Here is a 22,856-nt window from a genome sequence, read left to right as displayed (position 1 = left end):
AAACGCATGACATAACAAAGGAAAACGACAAATCTGCCTCTTTGTGAGGTTGTCTGGATCACATTGCTTACATTAGTGTATCTATACATTACATGTACAGATAGAGTTCACTTTTCTGTTGAGTTCAGAACTACTGGGTTTAAGGCACGCAAATAGTTCATACAATTGTAATGAGCTGCGAGTATTACTCTTTCAGGTAACGTTATGCTAGTAATGTGTTCGTTTAACTAGAAGAAAAGCTGTAATCCCCCCTTTACTCCCAGACGGATACAGGTCCAGTGGACAGATAAACATTATGGGCAGCTAAATGTTAAATAGGCATTTCTTTTGAAAGTGTAAAAACAATTAAGTATAATAAGGAAAATGTGGGGAATACTGTAAAGTATCCATGATTTTATCATGCATGGTACATCATTAGTGGATATACAGGGTTTGTAGCAATCTGTGAGATGGTCAATGTTGTCAGACTCAGGGGCTGACTTTCAGGAAGGCTGGACTGTCTGGGACAAAGGATGATGACAGTGACATTTAATTGCCTTTCAAATCAATTATAGCCTGTACAATACTGGACCCATGAATATAGGTGAAGTGAGTGAATGGGCTCTCCTCAAATCCACCTTAGTAATAAGAAAGGCATGTGGGGTGCTCTTCTAAATATACTGAGACAGACACAGCCAGTCACGCACGCTGCTGGCCGTGGCCACTGGCCGTGTGGGCGACTGCACAATGCACATGGTTGACATAGTCTGCATAGTCTATATTGTGGGTTATGAATGAATGGACTAATGGGCTTACATATTTAGGAGGTTATTTCAGTCGTGGAGCGTGTGCGTCCGTGTGCTTGGTGTGGGTCTGCAGAGTGAAATAATCGGCAGTACACCAGTGCGTGCACACACACACACACACACACACACACACACACACACACCATGTGATTACTGAGTAGGCTATTGTAACTTTATGACTACTGCTGCTGATTAAGTATTTTGAGCAGGCCGATGAAACCCTAATTGTCAACAGTTTTAGTTACCATACAAACACATCTGGCCTCTTTCCAGCGACTTGCTTTCTCAAATACTGTTAGGCTGTTTGCTTCTGCTGTGAGGAGGGGAAGTGCTCGCTGTTTCACCTGCGGGAAGTGTTTAAACAGTAGACCTACTAACATGGAGTGACGTTGTAACATTTTTGTTGCAAACTTTACAAATAAGCTTATTAGTTTGCAGCGTGTCTGTTGTCCAATGCCAGTTCCATAGACCTATGTTGAATTATTTAGTCCAACTCCATGTGTATCTGTCTATCCATTGAGTGCTTACTGCTTACTCCTTGGTACTGCGCTGCGATGCAAAAGCAGATTATTAAAACGAGAGACCAGGAAGCATGTGTTACGAAAGTTGTAATAGCTTGTAGATCTGCTCTTTTTTTTTGGCAAATTACTATAGAAGTATACTACAGAAGTATAAATTGAGGTATAGAACTGCAACCCATAGAATGTGCACTCTTTGTATCGTTGATCAATATCACTTCAGTTTAACCACTACTAGACCCTCTTTAACAGACCTGAGTTGCATTATACTAAATCTCTTTGGCAAAAATAGCAGAGCTACATGCTCACTGTGTGTGTGTGTGTGTGTGTGTGTGTGTGTGTGTGTGTGTGTGTGTGTGTGTGTGTGTGTGTGTGTGTGTGTGTGTGTGTGTGTGTGTGTGTGTGTGTGTGTGTGTGTGTGTGTGTGTGTGTGTGTGTGTGTGTGTGCGCACACACAAATGGTGCCACAATAGAGTGACACCATTGATAAAACAACAGAGGATAAGATGTAATTGCTCTCTCTCTCTACGTCGTCCTCAGACGAGCCCTCCATCGTCGTTTCCAGTCATCTCGGTTCTCCATACATCTGGACAGCTCTTTCTTTAGTACGTCCACGTAGGTAGGTGTGGGACGTCCCCTTGATCGGTGCCCGTGTGCTGGTTCCCACAGTACAAGCCTTTTGACTGGGAGTTCTTGGTGTCGATGGCAGTGTCCAGCTAGTCTCATCCTCCTGACTGTTATCTTCTCTGATACACTTGGCAGTTCCCCGTACAGACGCTTGTTGGTAATGTGCTCGTCCTGGTTGATGTTCAGCACCACCCTTAACATTCTGGTGTAGCACCCGTCCAGGGACTTCTGTAGGGCTTGCGTTAGTGTCCAGCATTCACAGCCATATAGCAGAACGGACTCCACGGTTGCAGAGAAGAAACTGATCTTGATGTGTCTGGGGAGGTTGGATTTCCACACACTGGTCATGCCGTTAAGAGCTCTCCAGGAGAGTGCTTTCCTCACTTTAAGGTCCTTTTCTGTGGAGCCGACCCATGCGCCCAGGTACTTGAAGTCAGTGACCTCCTTTAGTGCAGTACCTTCTGTTGTTGTTAGGGGCAGATGTTCTTGGGGGATGTTGTAGGCTATGACCTCGGTCTTCTTTGCATTTAGCCTGAGGCCAACTTTAGCACACTCCAACTCCACTCTGGTCAAGAGCTCTTGTGCATGCCTTACGTGGTCAGATAGCAGGCAGATGTCATCGGCGTAGTCCAGGTCTGTGAGGGTTTGGGCAGGGTGTCTCTTAGACCTTCTGGGTGTAATGGTGAAGCCGAGCTCCTGCTCCTTTCCTCTCATAGCTTGTCTCAGAGCATAGTCCAACACAATTATAAAAAGGAAGGGGGCTAGGGTGTCTCCCTGCAGCACTCCGGTTTGGATGTTGAACTCTTCGCTGCTACCGTCCGGCGTTGTCACCTGGGCTCTCGTTCCCGTGTACATGGTCCCAATGGCTCGGAGCAGGTTTGGAGGAACATCGTAGGCCTTGAGTATCTTCATCATCATTCCTCTGTGGACAGAGTCGAAGGCCTTCCTGAAATCGGAGGTTCTGTGTCTGTCTGTCTGTCTGTCTGTCTGCGTGTCTAATCTCTGAAACGGCCTATCACAATTATTACATAATTGCCTAATCTCAATTATTTTAGATAGCCACAATTACTTTTGCATAATTGTTGGAATCATATCCATAAATTCAACTGTTTCTGGTGTGATTGCTAATGTAGTGTTAACACCGTTAGGGCCGATTCATACTCCACTTTTAGAGACGAATTTATTTCGGTTTGGCTCTGTCTAAACTACAATACCAGTAAGACTCCCTAATCGGGAGATAAGTGACCGTCAGGTCGCATACACAAACTTTAGAAGGCAATCGTAGCCAATCAGGAGGGAATATGGGAAATGGGACAGATCCATGTTGATGACATGACATGACTTTAGAGATACTGTGTACCGCTTTGTGTGATTTTAGGGCAATATCTGTAGGAGCAGTGTCCAAAAATTTGTTTAGCAAAAATCAGCCAGATGGTGGTGCTTGAAGAGGGCCATGTGAGAAATCAGGTTGTGATTTGCCATCCAAGGAGTGTGTGTGCAAACGGTGCCAGAGATAAGAGTAGAGTAGTGCCAAAAGTGTGACATGACGTGACGGACAGACTGACAGACAGACAGCCAGTGGAGCTTTAACTTAAACTTGCAACTTAATGGTCGCAATGAAGTCATTCAGAGGTTCGGGTGGGGTGGCGCGTACCGTGATTAATTCGGCTGTTCAGTACCACCGAGATTTTGTGACCCGAACCGCAATAAATTCAGCTCTAAAAGTGGAGTATAAATCGGCCCTTACAGTCACTCCAAAGCCCTCGCCCATTAGAAACCTGTCCAGAAAGCACAGGGAAGCTCAAACCTCTCTGTGTGCCTTGCTTGTGTGTGCACATGACATGCATGTGTGTTGACGTTGACTCATGGTCAGGATGTGGAAGCTTGAAATGTTGCTTAGTGGGCACTGGGCAGACTGTCGCCGTTTCAATTTCACATGTAAGAAACAACTCGTTCTCTTTGTTGGGATCCTTATTAACCATATCTTATTTTTCCTTTTTGGCAGAGCCTGCATGATGATGGTCCAGTTGTGCGGATGAGGTTTATCCTGGAAGGCTGCTAAAGAACTGGACCCTCTACAACCTCTCAATACTTTGAATTACTGAAAGCCACCATAATGGAGGAGGTGTCCAACTGCCCCAATGTCAGCATTCCTTGCTACAATGAGCAGAGAGATAAGAAGAAGCGTTACACGGTGAGCTCAGAATTCTGCTCAGTTGCGACAAGTCAAAAGATTTAGCTGGTCTCCCAGCTACTTAAGCAATATTACACGAAAGGGTGTGCATATAACACGGTTATCCTGCACGACTGCAGGAACGAGCCGACAGGCGAGTTCCGTAGGTAGGGCTGGAGTGCAGGATAACCGTGTTACATGCAGACCCTCGAGTGTAATATTGCGATTATACAACTGTTGCCCTTAAAAAAAACACGTCAACTTTATTTCATTGTAATTAAGATATTCGATAGGAATTTGTAATTTTTTAATGCCACATTTAGCTACTATGTCACATGAAAACCTCTAGCCTAGCCGCCTAGCATAGTGTGGGGAGAGAGGCGCGCTTGCTGTCTTTCGTGACCAACGCAGCTGATTTCTTTACTTGATGAGACAGTGCATCTGTGCTCGTTATATGCACGGTTGGAGCGCCTGTTTTCCATTGAGAGCCCGACTACCTGTTGTATAACAGTGTTTAATCATAGCTTTGTCAGTTTCACTCCAAGCATTTACAAATGGTGTTTGTTAGTTGAGTCACCATAACAATAGATACTGCTGTCGCTAGTTTATGCTAACGTGAGCTGTGCTCTCTTTTTTCAGGTTTACAAAGTAATGGTGTGTGTCGGACGTGGTCGTGAGTGGTTTGTCTTCAGGCGTTATGCAGAGTTTGATAAACTCTACAACACAGTGAGTTGTGCTTTGCTGTCCTTTAGTGCTGAGAGATTAAGCCCACAAACCAACTGAACCTATGATCACAATTTCCATGTTGATTAATAATCATTAGATTATGAAAATCCATGGGTAGACAAAGCATTTTTTTCTTATTTTATGTACATATAAGTGTTTGTCAGTGTCATTAAGAAATATTATTGATTTTAATCTGATGACTTTATGTTTTGATCATTTCCCCATATCCTCTGCATTATTATTATTATATCATTTGAATACAGTTAAGGAAGCAGTTTCCTTCTATGAACTTGAAAATCCCAGCCAAGAGAATATTTGGGGACAATTTTGACCCAGGTAAGTGTACTCACACTGTGCTCTCTTTCTAAATCAGATGTACTCATTTAGCAAACAAATTTGATCAATATGATATTGTAGGTTAGGTTATATAAGATATGAGACCATGCCAAACTCTATTAAAGCAATTCTTCTCGATTGGCCCACAGAGTTCATCAAGCAAAGACGAACAGGGTTACATGAGTTTATCCAGCGGCTTGTCTCGCATCCCCAGCTTAGCAACCAGTAAGTATAATTGTCCTCACTGCTACTTCGTTAAATTACTGACTCCATCAAATCTACAACAGAGTCATTGCGATAAAACAGCTGCAATGGCCTAAGTCTTATTAGATCAAATTGGATCATCCATATTTCATCTTGACACAAAGAAAAACTTGGTTTAATCAATGGAGCACTGCCATGTGCTAATGTCCCAACATGTAATTGTGACCTCTCTGTACTTCTTTAACTCTGCAGCCCAGATGTGAGGGCCTTCCTACAGATGGACAAATCACAAAACTTTTCAGATGGTTCTGAGGATGAGGATGACAAAGTAAGTGACTCACCATGCAGACTTTGCACAAATCTTTGGTTAGGTAAAGAGGGAAGTCTTGTGAATGTTCTTATCAGATTGTGGACTTGCAGGCTAAATGAATGTATCATAAATGATGCTGAAGTCTGATACCTAGTGGCGACATGTAACAGTCTAAACATAAGTTTGTCTAGTGGGTATTGGTCACTGAACAAAAAACAGTACTATTTCTTTTTTGTATAAAAATGATAACTTCCTGTTGATTTTGCTATTTTTATTAGGACTGTATCTGCAGATCTGGATTTTCAAATAGTAATATTAACAGGAAGATTGTCATTTATATATATATATATATATAAAAATCACACCCGTGTGAAGTGAGCGGTGGTCGTGGGGAGGGGGGGGGTGCCTGTGTGTGTGTGTGTGTGTGTGTGTGTGTGTGTGTGTGTGTGTGTGTGTGTGTGTGTGTGTGTGTGTGTGTGTGTGTGTGTATTGCAGTTGATGCTCAGGGCAGGCTAGACTCAACAGCACCTCTCTGGTCACCCAGGGTACTCAGGCTACACCAGAGGCTACATACAGACAGACCCACACACACCGCCACGTATAGGAGCGTTGTGACCACCGCTCAAAAAAACATTGGTTTGGTGATGTTCTATAGTTTATGGGCTAAAAGAGCACCTCCTGAGCCTCATCACCGTACAAATAATGTACAGTAAGTCAATGAGGAGCATATTTTGAATGATACATTTATAGTAAATTTTCATTTTTTGCAAACCTTTGGAGCTACATGTACATCATGGCAAGGTAACTACACAACCCAAACCTCACCAAAGTGGTCTAGACATTTAAGTCTTGTTCAACTTCAGACCAAAGATTCACAACCAGAGGGTTGTTGCAACAGAATCCAAACTGTAGTTGCAACATTCTAAAACCTGACAGTCCATACCAAGGTGATGAGTTGAGACCGTTGAACCATTTCCATAGCAACTGCATTGTCACAGTCCCTCCGGGATATGGAATATAAACAGCAAATGGCCCCATCTCTGTAAGGTGTGAAAATCACTTTTAAAAAACAAAAGACGGATACATGCATCATTATCAGCCAGCATCAGCCAGGTGATTTAGACCAGTGGTTCTCAACCTGTGGGTCGGGACCCCCAGGGGGGTCCCCAAATTATTTGATGATTAACTTAATGTACAACATTGTTTTCTCACTCAACAGTAAACAAACCAACATAAAGTTTACATGTATAGAGGGTATCTGCACATTTCTAATAACAATTTAAAGACGTTTTAATACCTCTAAAATGTAGATCTGCTATTTTCACAATAGAACCGTGTTATACAAAATGTAATGCCTCAACTCTTAGTGCTCGTCAGGGTGGGGGGTCCCCAGTTAGAATATTATTATTATTATTATTATTTTGGAGGTCACTGTCTGAAAAAGTTGAGAACCATTGATTTAGACCGCTAGGATGTTTCACTGCAACATTCTAAAACCATTTTGTCACGAATCTTTGTGGTCTGAACTAGGCTTTGAATGTACGGTATAGCCTTGACAATGGATGAGTGTTCACTGGCCTCCAGTCACACCATAGCCACTGATCTAGATAATGTTTTCTCTTCTGTTTAACAGAATAACTCTACCTCCAGAAACATTAACCTGGGACCGTCTGGAAATCCACAGTATGTTCCATGCAAATGTGCTTTGAAGAAAAGTCACTAACAATGCCAGCAATTCTTATTGTTTAACCTCATCACTGCCCAACTCTTTTGTTCTTTATATGTTCAGTTTAATGGTATACAATCATGTTTTAAACTACACTATTAATTATATTCCCCCCAGCAACCCCATCAGATTGAAAATACTTGGTTCCACTACTTAAATTCCCTGACATGAATTTATTTGTTTTAATACTACAACAACAATAATTATTATTTTGATTTTATTCCAGTGCCAAGCCTACAGACTTTGACTTTCTAAAGGTCATTGGAAAAGGGAGTTTTGGAAAGGTATGTGATCACAAAATGAAGTCACTTGCAATCATATACTTTTGAGTAAATATGAATTAGTCATAAGGAATTGATTGATTGAATACTTTATTAGCAGTTTGTAAATAGTACAGTGGTACGATTATACAATGATGTTAAAAGGATTACACAAAAAGCCCCAAGGGCATGTTTCCATTGTGGTCCTACGTAGGAAAAACAAGAACTTCATATATCACTTTCAATCTGGAGGGATGAATAGTGTTAAATCTAATTTAAATATTAGGCTGTTTTGTAGCTGTTAAAGAATCGTATTTTGAGTTTAATAATGTGGACAGAAACTTAATTGAATGTATGTAGGTCACGCGACTGCTTGAACCACCGCAGGTGATTTTTTTTTTAGTTTCATTCTGTTTTCTGCCTGTTGGCTAACAGTTTTACTTCTGCATGTAATGACCTCCAGGCGAGGAAGTGAGAGTCTCTTAAATATTTAGCCACACTGTTTTATTACATTTAGGTAACTATTGTCTGTGTAGTTGATGCAGTGCTCAATAGGCTTTCTCTCCCCTGCGCTGAAGGTTTTCCTTGCAAAGCGGAAACACGATGCAAAGTATTATGCCGTCAAAGTCCTACAAAAAAGGGTCATTCTCAACAGAAGAGAGGTAATTTCACGTAGTCTATCACCCTGAACCTAGCCATGTAAAAGTTAGGCTCACGTGTTTTTGTTGACGCTTAGTAAATAACTTTTTTTCTTCTTCTTAAATTAGCAAAAACACATCATGGCAGAGCGCAACGTGCTGCTGAAGAATGTGAAACACCCCTTCTTGGTTGGGCTGCATTATTCCTTTCAGACTGCAGACAAGTTGTACTTTGTCTTGGATTTCATCAATGGTGGAGAAGTGAGTACTTTCACTTTTATGAATGACACACTCATGAAGTAATGAGTCACTGGGCCAGGAGAAACCAGAATAGCAATAATACACACTGCTTCCATAGAGATGCATGATATTGAAGTAACAAGGCACTAAAAGTACTATAGTAGTGACAGACACAATTGTAACCAGATTGTTTGATGCATTAAACTACTGTATAATATACTATATATTTTGACTGTTAGACATTTCTTTTATGTTCTACTGTGATCCTGGTTGACCACTGAAACTAGGATACCTTTCCTTACAGTACCGCGGTTTCCTCACTTCTCACACCTTGGAATAGTTAAGTCATGTTTTAGCTCTTCTCAGATCAACGGTGCGTTTGCATGCCTGCATTTCCGCTTGTGGGCGTTTTCCATGTAGCCTGGCATTGCCAGACTGGTCACGTGGGATTCACTCACAAGTTCCTCCACAGTGAGGAACTTGTGAGTGAATGCCACGTGATCAGTCTGGCAATGCCAGGCTAGTGTCTATGGGCATCAGAGCCATTATATGAGGTTGGGACAAGTCCTGTCCACCTTTTAAATGAGTCCCTCCCCCCACTTTAACATGTTTTTACTATTTTTACAGTAACAAAAACTGTGCATCCTCTTCTATCCACTCTGCGCACCTTTCAGAGCGCTGTCAGTGCTTCATTATCAAATCCATTCCACTTCATTTCAGGGGTCCATTAGGGTTTGGGTCCGTCATTTGAAAAAATCTCTGACCCAATTGGCTCTTGGAGCAAATCTTATGGGTCATTCAATCAGGGTTCGGGTATGTCATTTTGGACCTGTGAAGAGTTCTATGTTGGAGCTAATGTCTCAGTAGTGTGGTGATAGCTACTCTGTTTTCTGAATCAAATAGCTTTTCAATAGTGACACACTTCCATTGATCAAGTAGTGCTGTGGCATCCACACAAGCTACATTTTCCTAAGCATTTCTCCTAAGTGCATCAGAGATAACTGCTGAAAACCAAAAGGATCAGTGACGCCACTGCTATATACAGACTTAAGTGTAGCTGACAGAAGCTGTTTGGTATGATGACATCATGATGCACCAATCCTTGGGCTGATTCCTGCTACTTGTCTGCTGCAGAGGAATACAGACATGCATGCTTGTGAATGACTGTAGTTTAGGAAAAAATACATTTTGTGTTGTGTGAACAAATACCTCTTTTGAGAAAGAAAGATCATCGCCCAGCCTGGCCACCTCATCCTCACCGCACATGCACACACACACACGCACACGCACACTCAAGCTCTCGACTCTCTCTGTGTCATCAACTCTTATTTGGAGCAGTGGTCACACAACCACTTTTTCTGGGTCGCACATAAATGTAATTAATACACACACACACACACACACACGCACACACACGCACGCACGCGCGCGCTGGCGCGCACGCACGCATGCGCGCACACACACACACACACACACACACACACACACACACACACACACACACACACACACACACACACACATTGTGTAGCTTTTTATTACATTTGTTTGCCAAACTGGTTTGTGCAAAGGGCACATCTTATTGTTTAATTAACAATTGAACTGAGGGGGTTTGGTGGCTTGTCTGTTTATTTAGACTAACTGTTAGCTTAGCTCACCACACTTTCCAAGTAGCTTGATCAACACTGGTAGAGATGAGTAATCAGATGAGTAACTAGTATTCACATGTCATATTACTCTTTGAGAGGCCTAATATTTGTGTATATTCAAATCAGTCCAAGCTGTCTTGTCCCATTAAAACCAGGATTAGTGTCATTTTTGTGTTGGCTATTCAAAAATAGCAGATTATACACAGCTCAGAGCTTGTACATCTGCTATTTTTGAACATTCTTTAAAAAATCTTGAAAGTGTGAGAACTACTGAGATTTAGAGTCTTAATTCAGCTAAGTCAGAGAAAAAGATGGAGAGGTTGACACTGAATCTGTATGAGGGAGCGGAAGGAAGACAGTAGAGACAAACTATTTACAACAGGTAATAACATTAAAGGTGATACACCATGAAAATTCACTTTTCCTATTTTAAAACCTTTTTTATCCTCACAAAGTCCCATTTCTGACCGTCGTGTCTTTCTCTGGTTTTGAGAAGGCGAAGGTTAAAAGTATCCCACGGGTTCTCAAAACAGGCTGTCCAGATTTGCTGCCGATTGTGATGTCATCTGCCGATTGTGACGTCATCACAAAAAAAAAAAAAAATCAAAAAAAACTTTTTTTCCAAAAACATTTTTTTTTTCAAAAGGATTTTTGGGGGGGTGGCGCAGTTCAGGCCAAAGGTGGTACTGCAGCTGAAAATGCTCTGAGAGCCATTCAAAAATCAGAGGCTCTCTATTCAGGAGTGGTAATTTAGCCTCAAACCTTTTGAAAAACGTTTTTGGGACATAAACAATATGACATAAATACTTTTTAAATGCAGCTTTAAGCGGTACTATTAGTAATAGGTAGAAATGCTCTAGGTAGAAATGTTACTGCATGTATTGCTATGCTATTAACATTAGGCCATACCTCCTGGTGGAGGTGGGTATCAGCTCTGTTTCATACTGTATGTGCAGTAGGTCTAGATGTCAATCCATGGTTTGTTGTCCTCAGGGTGGTTGTGTTTCTAGCCTTTTGTCGCAAGTTCGCAACAGTTCACAAATCTTGCTGCTGTGTTTGCGCATTATTGTATTTCTCCCAGTAGATATGGGAGTTTTTCATCATTGGTCAAGTTTTCAAATTCACTTTGGGTGTGTGTAATCTGTGGGAAGTATACATCTCTAATGTCTTGGTATAATGGGCAGGTGGTTAGAAAGTGTAGCTCTGTTTCTACCACATTTTGTGTGCAGTGGGTACATAGCCTATCTTCCCTTGGGAGTGGGGTCTGTGGGTGACCAGATCCAAACTGTTCATTTGAGGGACAGAAGTACCACTTGTGTGGGACAATGTGGGACGGGCGGGTGGGCGGGCGGGCGGGGGGTTAATAGCAAATTATTAATTATTAGTTTGCTAATAAATGCTTTGATGTCATATTCGACCATAGGCCTAATACTGCCTGTTAATTTGTTATTTACCCCCATATAGGGGATATTTCTCATGTTATTTTATTAACAGGCTTAAAAACATATCTTGCAGGGAAAAGAGACAATGAGAGTTACAATGGAATACTCTGCCATATCCAGTTGTCCAGTGTGGTCCAGTCTAGCTTGCTGTGAGCTCACGTTAAGAGCTTCAGCAACAATCAGCGCACCTATATCAAACACCTGCCAGTCACAATGTGGGGGACGCCTGAAAAGTCATGGAAATGTGGGACTGTCCCTCGCAAAGGGGGACATCTGGTCACCCTGGGTCTGTCTGTGCCGGCCTTTCTCTATTGCAAGGCTGTGTTCGCGGAGTCTGTACCTAGTCAAGGCTTTCCTACGTTTTGGGTCTTTTACTGTGCTCAGATATTCTGCTAACATATATTCTCTTTTTAGTGCCAGATAGCATTCCATTTTGCTATGGCTTTGGGTTGTCTCTTTCCAGTATGTTAGGTAGCTTTCTTTTTGTTTTCTTATAATCTGGTTAGGTCCAGAGTGTTTTCCGTTTGGGCTAATGTTTGTGCACAGAGTCCCTGGGCCAGCTGACTGAGGGGGCAACCCTGTAGGTTTTCACTATGGTTGAGGGCTATGTTATGGAGCGTGTCTGGGTTGCTTTCTTTTAGGTGATTATAGAATTTAAGTGCTCTCTTTTTTACTTTTATAATGAGTGGGTATCGTCCTAATTCTGCCCTGCAAGCATTGTTTGTTGTTTTCCGTTGGGTGTGGAGTATAGATTTGCAGAGTCTCAGTTTGGTGTTTGTCCCATTTTTCAAATTCTTGGTTGGCAAGGGGACCCCAGATCTCGCAGCCATAGAGGGAGATGGGTTCTATAACGGAGTCTAGTATCTTTAGCCAGATTTGTATTGGGATATCTAGCTTAACGTTCCTTTTGATGGCATAGAAAGCCCTTCTCGCCTTTTCTCTCTGGTCGTTTGCAGCTTTGTTGAAGTTTCCTGTGCTACTGATGTTTAAGCCCAGGTATGTATAGTTTTTGCTGTGCTGTGGTATTTAGAAAGAATTGTTGGTTTAGGTGGTTTTGTCTTTTTTGGAATACCATGATTTTTGTCTTGGCTAGATTTGCTGTCAGGGCCCACTTATGTGAGAATTTGTGCAGGAGGTTGAGTTGCTGCTGTAATCCTTCTTTGGTTGGAGACAGTAACACCAGATCATCTGCAAATAGTAGACATTTGACTTCTGTGTCTGCTAGAGGGATGCCTGGTGTTGTTGACTGTTCTAGTGTTTTTGCCAATTCGTTGATGTACTAGAGGGTCGCGGCCCTTCGGGCCGCTGACATCTAGTTAAAAAAAAAAAAAAAAGTAAAAAAAAAAAAAAAGTAAAAAAAAAATTGGGGGGGGGGAACTATTGTGGCGGAACTATTGTGGCGGAACTATTGTGGCGGAACTATTGTGCCGCAGCGCACGTTTCCGGTCGGACATATTTGACCGCCGGACGCACTTCCGGTTAGGAACTCCGTGTGCCACGTGATCATATATAGATGCTCTCTCAAACTGTCAGCCTATTACAGTTATAATGGCAGAGAAGGATTTATATGGATCTTTTTAGTTTTTTACCTGGGATTTATTCAGCTGGGCTGGAACCAAATGGACCCCTAAAGGATTATTTTGTTCCATATTATAATGGCCAATGGAATATAATCTGTCAGCAAACAGGTAGGAAAAACGTCTGCTGTTGTAATTCGATACACTCCCCTTCTCTCTCTCTCTCCCTCTCGCTTGCCCCCTCCCCTGTTGCCTTCTCTCTCGCGCGCATAGCGAATTTGTGTGTGTGTGTGTGTGTGTGTGTGTGTGTGTGTGTGTGTGTGTGTGTGTGTGTGTGTGTGTGTGTGTGTGTGTGTGTGTGTGTGTGTGTGTGTGTGTGTGTGTGTGTGTGTGTGTGTGTGTGTGTGTGTGTGTGTGTGTGCCCCCTGTGCAGCTGACCCCTCTCTCTCTCCCCCTGTGCAGCTGACCCCCCCCTTCCCTCTTGTAACCTGAGACTCTCTCTCTCTCTCCCCCCCTGTGCAGCTGACCCCCCCCCCCCCCCTTCCCTCTTGTAACCTGAGACTCTCTCTCTCTCTCTCTCTCTCTCTTGCTCTCTAGCGAATGAGCGGACGGCATAGGGTTGTGGGCGGTATTCCTTACGCTCTTCTCCCTACCCAGTACGTTCTTCTCCCTACCGTTGAGTTGAAGTTGAGTTGAAGTCAATGCAAAGTGGGCGTGAATGGGCTTGGAAGTGGGATGCGGCTCTTACTCAATTGTAAATATAAGATATGTTAAAGAGGGTTGGACTCAGGCTGCATCCCTGTCTAACTCCTCTGCTTTGATGAAAGAAGTCTGTATGTTGTTTCCCAATCTGTCATTCAATGTTATATGAGATACCAGCACAGGTGTTGTTTGTGTACATTGATTTTATGATGTCATAGGTTTTTCCCCCAATGCCACTTTCTAGCAGTTTGTACAGTAGGCCCTCGTGCCAAATTGAGTCAAATGCTTTTTTGAAGTCGACAAAACAGGAGAAACATTTTCTTTTTGTTTATTTGGTTGTCAATTAGAGTGTTGAGGGTGAAGATGTGGTCTGTTGTACGATAGTTTGGTAGGAAGCCAATCTGTGATTTGCTCAGGACATTCTTCTCTGTGAGGAAATGTAAGATTCTCTGATTAATTATCATGCAGAGGAGTTTTCCGACGTTGCTGTTTACACAAATACCTCTGTAGTTATTTGGGTCGGATTTGTCTCCACTTTTGTGGAGTGGTGTTAGTAGTCCTTGGTTCCAAATGTTGTGGAAAGTCCCCGAGCCAGGGACAATATTAAGGAGTTTTAATATAGCCAATTGGAATTTGGGGTCTGTGTATTTTATCATTTCATTTAAGATACCGTCTGTACCGCATGCCTTCTTGGGTTTGAGTATTTTTTATTTTGTCTTGTAATTCGCTCAGTGTAATTGGTGAGTCTAGTGGGTTTTGGTAGTCTTTTATGATTGACTCTAGGTTTTTTAGTTTATCTTGTATTTGCCTTTGTTCTTCATTTTCCTCTATTGGGCCAAAGAGTTTTGAGAAGTGGTTTACCCATATGTATCCATTTTGGATGGGTAGCTCATCCTGTTTTTGTCTGTTTAGTTTGTTCCAATTTTCCCAGAAGTTGTTTGTCGTTATTGAGTCCTCTATATCTTGTAGCTGGTTTCTAGTATGTTGGTTTCTTTTCTTCCTTACAGTGTTTTTATACTGTTTCAATGTTTCACAGTATTGTAGGCGTGTATTTTGGTTGTCTGGCTCTCTGTGTTTTTGATTTGATAAATGTCTCAATCTAGTCCTTAGGATTTTACAGTCGTTATCATACCAATTGTCAGTGTTGTCTTTGTTCTTTGTTTTCCTCTGAGAGGGTTTTAGGTTTGCTAATGAGGCTGTAAGGTCGAATATGTTATTGAGGCTTTCTACTGCCCCGTTTACACTTTCAGGTGTGGCGAGGAAGGTTATTTTTAGGAATTTGTCTAATAGTGATTGCACTTGTTTTTGTTTAATCGCCTGCTGGAAAGATTCTGCACTTTGTTCCTTCCATTTGTAACGTTGTCTAATATTGTGTAGCTTGTTTGGTTTTGACATTTTGTTGTTGAGGGGTGATCTGTTCAGATAGGCTGTGATTTTGCTGTGGTCTGACAGGGGTGTTAGTTGATTGACTGTGAACGCTCTGAGGGACTCTATGTTCACGTCAGTGATGAAGTAATCTACTGTACTGTTACCTTTAGAGGAGCTGTGTGTATATCTACCGTATGAGTCACCTCGGAACCTACCATTCATTATATACAGACCCAGCGAACGACAGAGCTGTAGGATTTGTGATCCATGTTTGTTTGTTGCTTTGTCATAGTTATGTCTAGGGGGGCATAGTGGGGGTGGAATGTTTATGCTTCCTGGTAGGTGTTTGTCTCCCTGTGGGTTGAGGATGTCAGGTGCTTGTCCTGTTCTTGCATTGAGGTCACCGCAAACTATAATTTGACCGCTGGCCTGGAAATGGCTGATGTCCTCCTCTAATGTGGAGAACATATCCTCCTTAAAATAGGGGGATTCTATTGGGGGTATGTAGGTAGCGCAGAGGAAGACATTTTTCTCAGTTGAGGTGAGGCTTTTGTTGATTTCTAACCAGATGAAAAAGGGTCCCGTTTTGATTTGCTTAATGGCGTGTGTTAGTTCTGTTTTGAACCATATAAGCATGCCTCCTGAGTCTCTTCCTTGCTTGACCCCTGTCAGCTTTGTGAAAGGTACCACCAGCTCTCTGTAGTTCGTTGGACAACCAGTAGGGCCATCTCCTCTGTGCCATGTCTCTTGTAGCACAATGATATCTGTGTTCGCAATTTCTTTGATGAAGTCTGGGTTTCTACTCTTGGTACCAAAGGTAGCTGACCTCGGTCATTGTATATTCCAAGTTGAGATAGTGAGGGACTTGTATTCCATTACACACACACACACACACACACACACACACACACACACACACACACACAGACGGACAGGTCAAGCGTGACCAACCAGTCTCCTCTGCTTTGTAAAGCTGTTAACGCACGTTTCAGTGCCTACAGTATGGTGCCTTGTGGCTAAAAACAAAACACCCATTACCCTCCGAGAAATGTTTTTTAACATATACACAACCGTAATATGACAGAAATCGGTGAAGCAAACTGATGGGTTTGCTATCCATACATTTGTGATAGCTGTTTCTCAAGCTCACAACTGGAATCTGTGAGCAGAATTTTCCACGTTATAATAAATACTTCCTGACCACTTGTGCAGTGTAAGCCAGTGTTGCTCTATGAAAATATTTATTGGCCTTTTTGCACATACCATTGAAGCACTGGCAGAAACAAGGCATGCAGTTGGTGCCCAGAAGAGAGAGAGAGAGAGTGTGTGTGTGTGTGTGTGTGTGTGTGTGTGTGTGTGTGTGTGTATGTGTGTGTGTGTGTGTGTGTGTGTGTGTGTGTGTGTGTGTGTGTGTGTGTGTGTGTGTGTGTGTGTGTGTGTGTGTGTGTGTGTGTGTGTGTGTGTGTGTGTGTGTGTGTGCGCGCGCGCGTGTGTGCGTGTGTGTGTCTGGCCCTGTGGATGTTTCATCATTTGTAATGAGTTATATCTCAGACAATGCAGAAATCTCAGGCAATGCAGTGTGACCCACTCAGTTGTGTTATGACTAATCACTTGATTTTGTCCATCTTTATCATATGCTGGTCAAAAAAATATGTCTGCTCTGTCTTGATCTAAATCTGGTCTGACCTTATCTTTTAGCTATTCTTCCATCTTCAAAAAGAACGGACCTTTCTGGAGTCCAGAGCAAAATTCTACATAGCAGAAATGGCTAGTGCATTGGGATATCTACACTCTCTCAACATTGTTTACAGGTATGTGTGCGTACATGTGTTTCGTTTTCCCCAGCTTGTCTCTACACACACACACACACACACACACACACACACACACACACACACACACACACACACACACACACACACACACACACACACACACACAAAATGAATGTAATTAATGTTATGAATGGCCAACCCAAAGATCCCTTGACAGTTACTCCATAGTCCTACAAACAGAAGTTAGGGAACTTTTCTTTTTTTTACTAGCCCTTAGCACTAATCCTTATTAAGTTATGTGTGCATGCAGTCATGTGTACAAATGTGTAATTGTAGTTTAACTAACATGTGAATGCAATTATCTGTCACAAGAGTTGCCTATGTCCCCATATTACCTTAAGTCGTATCCTTGTGGTGCAAGATTCGTTCCATGCATTGTTTTGATTGATTGATTGAAGGCTTTATTAGAAGTTTGCATAGGAAAATGTACAGATTCATGACGGTACAGTTCACTGGTACAAGGTCTACTAAAAGGAGATCCATGAAAAGACTAAGCTTATTTCAACAGGAAACCATTTAAGTATCTCATATAACATTGAATGACAGACAAATAGAACACAGTACTTAAAAATTCTTAAATAAATAAACAGATATGTATTTTATGTGTTTATATTGTTGCAGGGACTTGAAGCCAGAAAATATCCTTCTTGACTATGAAGTGAGTATTTCAGTTGTTATGAATAACAATAATGTAACGTATGCAACATTAATATTATATAAAATATAATGAAAGTACCTGGTAAATGTGCTGTGGATTCAGTTTGCACATTTGAAAGTTTATTTTTTGGGCCAGTGCTAAGGATTGTATGTATACAATGTTTAATCATTACAAATTGTATGTATACAATCCTTAGCACTTTTGCTGAAACAATACGGCTGCAAATGTTTTTTCTATCTGTCTACCTAATATACACTGTACTGTATGTAGCACTTGTTCCCAAAAATCCCCAAAAAGCAAAGACATTTTCATTAATAAATAAAAGACAAACCTAAGAAATTCCATAAATTAGAAAACAAATGTTTAAGGTTTAAGAAGTAGTGAAAATAGCCGATCTACAAGCTCACAGCGCTGTGCGAAGCGACGCGTTGTGAGCGTTGTTTTCACTAGTTTGGGTCCCGGGCAAACGTCTAATTTGTCCTTTGGGTCTTGAGCTAAAAGGTTTGGGAACCACTGGTATATAGCATAGTGTAGATGTCTTATTCTGCCACTGTATATATCTCTAATGAACAAGTGTATCAGTCATTTACAGTTTCAGCCGAGTAGAATAGTGATTGGATTAGGCCTTACCCATGCTTTTCCTGTTTAGCCTCATTGAGAACGTGAGGGGGCAGTGAGTGACTGGTGCTGGCGGCGGCGGTGGGGGGTCTAACATGGCCAACATTCCATGGCAACAATAGATCCCTCAGTGCCCAGGATAATGAACAGCTTGTACGGCAGTCGCTGGTCTAAAAATGTGCCTGTCTCCTCTCGTTATAGGGACATATAGTTTTGACGGACTTTGGATTATGTAAGGAAGGCATCTCCCAGGCTGATACGACCTCAACGTTTTGTGGGACGCCTGAGGTATCGGAGCATTCGGTCACGTAGATATGATTGTCTGTCATTATTGTCAATGTTTTCCTCACAAGCCTCACCATCTGTGTCAAAGTTTCAATTATTAACTGATTCTTTGGAATAAAACACGGTTAATAATCAGACAAGTTCTAATCTATCTTTTCTTGTGACCATAATATGCACATGTTGAGTAAGGTTCTTCAGGATAATAAGCTGTTAGAAGCTACTAATTGATAATGGTGAATAATTGCTGTTCTTTTTTCTTATATTCAAAAGCAGATTTCTGAAATGAAATCTTATGTTATTGTGCTTTTTTCCTCGATCATACCAGTATCTTGCTCCAGAGGTTCTGCGGAAGCAGCCCTATGATAACACTGTAGACTGGTGGTGCCTGGGCTCAGTGCTCTATGAAATGCTGTTTGGCCTGGTGAGTTTTTCCCGTGTACCGTCACTTCCAACTTAGGAAATCACGTACAACACAATTTGACTTTGAAATCGCCCACTTACACAAAGACGTAAATCAACAGTTCAAGAGTAGCATAAAGATACTGCAGGGGTCTTCAATGTTTTCAGGCCAGGGACCCCTTAGTTGAGAGAGAGATGAAGCAGTGACCCCCACAACCCATAGATACCATATAGTTTCATCGTTTGATGGCACAATCAGTGTATTTTGGATTCATGTCAATTTGTGTTTTCCAATATTTAACCACTTGAACCGTCAATACTTAATAAACTTGACCTTTCACTCTGTACTTAGTCTGCTCTTTTTCTCCTCTACACAAACCTCTTTGCCAAAAATAGCCGATCTTCAAGCTCACACCGCCTCGCAGCGCAGTGCATCTGCTATTTTTGGCTAAAGTTCTCCGAATATGGAAGCTAGGGTTCAAGTGGTTAATATCAAAAAGGAGAAAAAAAAGCTTATATCACACAAAGATTTGGAGGACCCCCTGTAGTAACTCTGAGGACCCCCTAGGGGTCCCGGACCCCCTGTTAAGGACCCCTGAAATACTGTATTAAAGAGCGTGATTACTTGCAGTGAGTATAACAGACTAGCAATCTGTTAAGCTTTTTTCTTCAATTCTTCAAAATGTATTCTAAGAAGGTGGTTGCTATGCAACGTTTTCAATAAAGCTTCATCAGTGTCCTTGAGGAGCTCTGCCTGTCCTCCTCTGTTGTTGTTTCTCATATAGCTTATAGAAATATTATAAAATCTCATTAAACCACACCTTTGCTCCTATTTGAAGATTTAAAACTATACGTCTCTGATAAGTTATTTTTCCACATGTTCTTCAATGTAATCTTTCAGCAGCTTGGCGTTTCGTCCCTTTAAGGTTGACGATTCCACAGGGACATTTTGTTGTGGATTTCACCTTGACGTATATTTTTCAGCCTAATGGGTTCTCTTAGCCACGGAGTGATATACAGAAGAACTGTACAAAGATATTAGATCAATAGCCAATACCATTGTTGTATACTATTGTATGGTTACTCCTATCAGTCGATGCAATTTGATCAATATAAATATATACAAAGCATTTTTCTAAGTAGCATCATCTTTTGTTTTTTTAAATATGTTTGTTGAAAATGAATTGTTATAGCTTGAAGCCTTGTTATAATGTTCCTTTTGACCACACATCCTAGAAAATTCAAAGTGAAATTTAAATGTCAAAATAAACATTTTAAAAAAGCACTTTTTTGATCTGCCAGTTATTCCCCTACATATACAGTTTGTGTCTCTTTCATTGTCTAGCCTCCGTTCTACAGCAGGGATACACATGAGATGTACGACAACATACTCCACAAGCCGCTGACCATGCGCCCTGGCGCGTCCAGCACAGCCTGGTCTCTCCTCCAGGCACTGCTGGAAAAAGATGGTGCTCACCGACTCGGATCCAGAGATGACTTTGTAAGTGATGTTTCTTTAGTGCACTTCCACTGTCTTTGTTGAATGGAGTCTGTGGTTCTTCTCCTCCCCAAAGCTTTACCCATGTTTTCTATTCGGCTCCCTCTGGTGGATAGTGGATAGATTGTCGGTCAATACTTAATGTCTGTCAAAACGTATGTTTGGCCTGCTCACTGACAAATAAAAACTCATGTTTAATTGGGCTATATTATTATTATTTTCAGAATGAGATCAAAGCACACAATTTCTTTTCCTCCATCAACTGGGATGACTTGGAACAGAAGAAAATCCCTCCTCCATTCACACCGAATGTGGTAAATATCTCCTTTCCCTCCCATCTCGAGATGATCTTGTCTAGTTTGGATATTTACTTATAATCGTGTGTGTGTGTGTGTGTATGTGTGTGTGTGTGTGTGTGGTAAATGGTGCATTTATATAGCGCCTTTATCCAAGGCGGTTTACAGAGATTGTGCATTACATTCACCCATTCACACACACATTCATACATCGATGGCGGAGGAAACCAATGCAAGGCACTACTAACCTGCTCACCGGGAGCAACTAGGGGTTCAGACTCTATATGTATTGAATATGTATTGTACGTATGCATGTTAATCTTTCCTTTTCCTTGTGCTTTCATAGAATGCTCCATACGACATCACAAACTTTGACCCCGAGTTCACAGATGAGACAGTACCCAACTCCGTCTGCTGGTCTCCTGAACATTCCATAGTCAACGCCAGTGTAATGGAGGCGGATGATGCCTTTCTGGGCTTTTCCTATGCACCACCTTCTGACGATTCCTTCTTATGAAACTTCCTCCGAAGCACACTTGACTTGCCTTAACTTGTCTTGTTTTGATTAAAGGGAAGCATTTATACCATGGATTAACCCATTCAGAGAGACCAAAGTGAGCATTTGAGAAAACACGGCACTTACGAAAGAATTTTGGAAGAATGTGTGTATGAAAAAAAACTTTATTTTTTACCAAATTGTATTTATATAACAAATTGTATTTTTAAGAAATATGGACCACCTTTCTTTAATAACATATGCAACTGTATTAATTGGTTGTTCCTAAAATGAACATTTGTTGTACAGTATGTAAGCGGGGGTCTTCATGAAATTCCCTTGGTAAAATGAACACATTTTGTCACTCAATATAAAATACTTTTAGGACATTAAATGTCACCACATATTTTGCAGTGAGGTGAACTGTAAAGTGTTCTTGTTGTATTTACTGTAAAGAGCTATGATATTCATATAGGGTGAATAGCTTTCAGCTGGAAATTGGGAATACTTGAGAGGTCACTGTATATAGCATAATGGTTGACAGGTCATTTCAATGCATTTTCTGATCATTAATGTACATAATATGTATTTCATATTTTTCAGTGAACTTATGTCTTAGCAAAATACTTATATCAATGCAATTTTGCTTACTTTGTTTACCATTCGTCTCACTTTAAGTAACTCATTTATTGATCATGATAGAAATGTACAATAATTGCCAGGCAATCAAGAGTAGCCTGCCTACTGCTTGGAAATATTAAACATAATATAAATCCAGTCTGTGGATTCATTTTGAGTTGTTTGTGTGATACATATATAGCGATTACAGGAATGGTCACCATGGCAACGGGCAGTGGCTAGTAACTAAGTAGCACTTAGGCTATACTGTACTCAGGGGTGTCACAAGGGGGGACTAGGGCCCAGGGTGGAGGCCGGGGCCTTCATTATTTTATACTTAATAGCTATTGAAAAATAGTAGATATACACAGCGCATCGCTGCAAGCTTGTAGATCTGCTATTTTTGAAAAGTCATGAAAATGTGTGCAAATCTATGTATTTTTTAACATTTGTAACTCAAATTTTACTTCTGGGGGGTCCCTGGAACTAAAAAAATGTGAGATGGGGGTCTGTGGCCAAATCATGTTGGGAGCCCTTCACATGAAAAAGTTTGAGCACATAGAAATAAACAAAAAAATAAGACTTGCACTGTTGCACAAACTTTCACGATTTTTCAAAAATAGCAGATCTACAAGCTCGCAGCGCAGCTCTCGGTGCCGCGCTGTGAGCTTGTATATCTGCTATTTTTCAATAGTTAAAGCACGAAGTCTAGATGGGTTAAACCCCCTCCCCCTATGAAGAACATTCATGGGGGCCCCGCAGTGAATCCTTGTACCCAGGGCCCAGAATTTGGTGCGACACCCCTGGCCTGAGTACGAGTGCCTCGTGTTGGCGCGAGCAGCTTTTGGTTGAGGTGACGTAGCAGCCGACCCATTGAGCTAGATTAGATCTAGCTACTGGCGTTTCTAACCATTATTATATCCTGTCTCCTT

General features: G+C 41.5%; 1 protein-coding gene across 1 annotated transcript in view; it reads left to right on the top strand.

Annotated features, from left to right (window-relative positions):
- sgk3 (serum/glucocorticoid regulated kinase family member 3) overlaps positions 1-21,988 on the top strand; it is a 25,918-nt gene extending 3,930 nt beyond the window's left edge. Inside the window, exons 2-17 of the mRNA XM_080751853.1 lie at positions 3,936-4,124; positions 4,743-4,829; positions 5,093-5,165; positions 5,315-5,390; positions 5,622-5,697; positions 7,313-7,362; positions 7,632-7,689; positions 8,244-8,327; positions 8,433-8,564; positions 16,920-17,032; positions 17,678-17,714; positions 18,534-18,620; positions 18,943-19,038; positions 20,362-20,517; positions 20,739-20,828; positions 21,157-21,988. Of these exons, the coding sequence (XP_080607979.1) occupies positions 4,047-4,124; positions 4,743-4,829; positions 5,093-5,165; positions 5,315-5,390; positions 5,622-5,697; positions 7,313-7,362; positions 7,632-7,689; positions 8,244-8,327; positions 8,433-8,564; positions 16,920-17,032; positions 17,678-17,714; positions 18,534-18,620; positions 18,943-19,038; positions 20,362-20,517; positions 20,739-20,828; positions 21,157-21,327 (1,464 nt within the window). The 5' untranslated portion in view covers positions 3,936-4,046 and the 3' untranslated portion in view covers positions 21,328-21,988. The remainder of the gene's footprint in view (positions 1-3,935; positions 4,125-4,742; positions 4,830-5,092; positions 5,166-5,314; positions 5,391-5,621; positions 5,698-7,312; positions 7,363-7,631; positions 7,690-8,243; positions 8,328-8,432; positions 8,565-16,919; positions 17,033-17,677; positions 17,715-18,533; positions 18,621-18,942; positions 19,039-20,361; positions 20,518-20,738; positions 20,829-21,156) is intronic.
- Positions 21,989-22,856: the final 868 nt, after the last annotated feature.

This window comes from Nannobrachium achirus (genome assembly GCF_963921795.1).
Source record: "Nannobrachium achirus genome assembly, chromosome: 21".
NCBI lineage: Eukaryota > Metazoa > Chordata > Actinopteri > Myctophiformes > Myctophidae > Nannobrachium > Nannobrachium achirus.
Note: the sequence above shows the minus strand (reverse complement) of the source record. Positions and strands in the feature narration are given on the sequence as shown.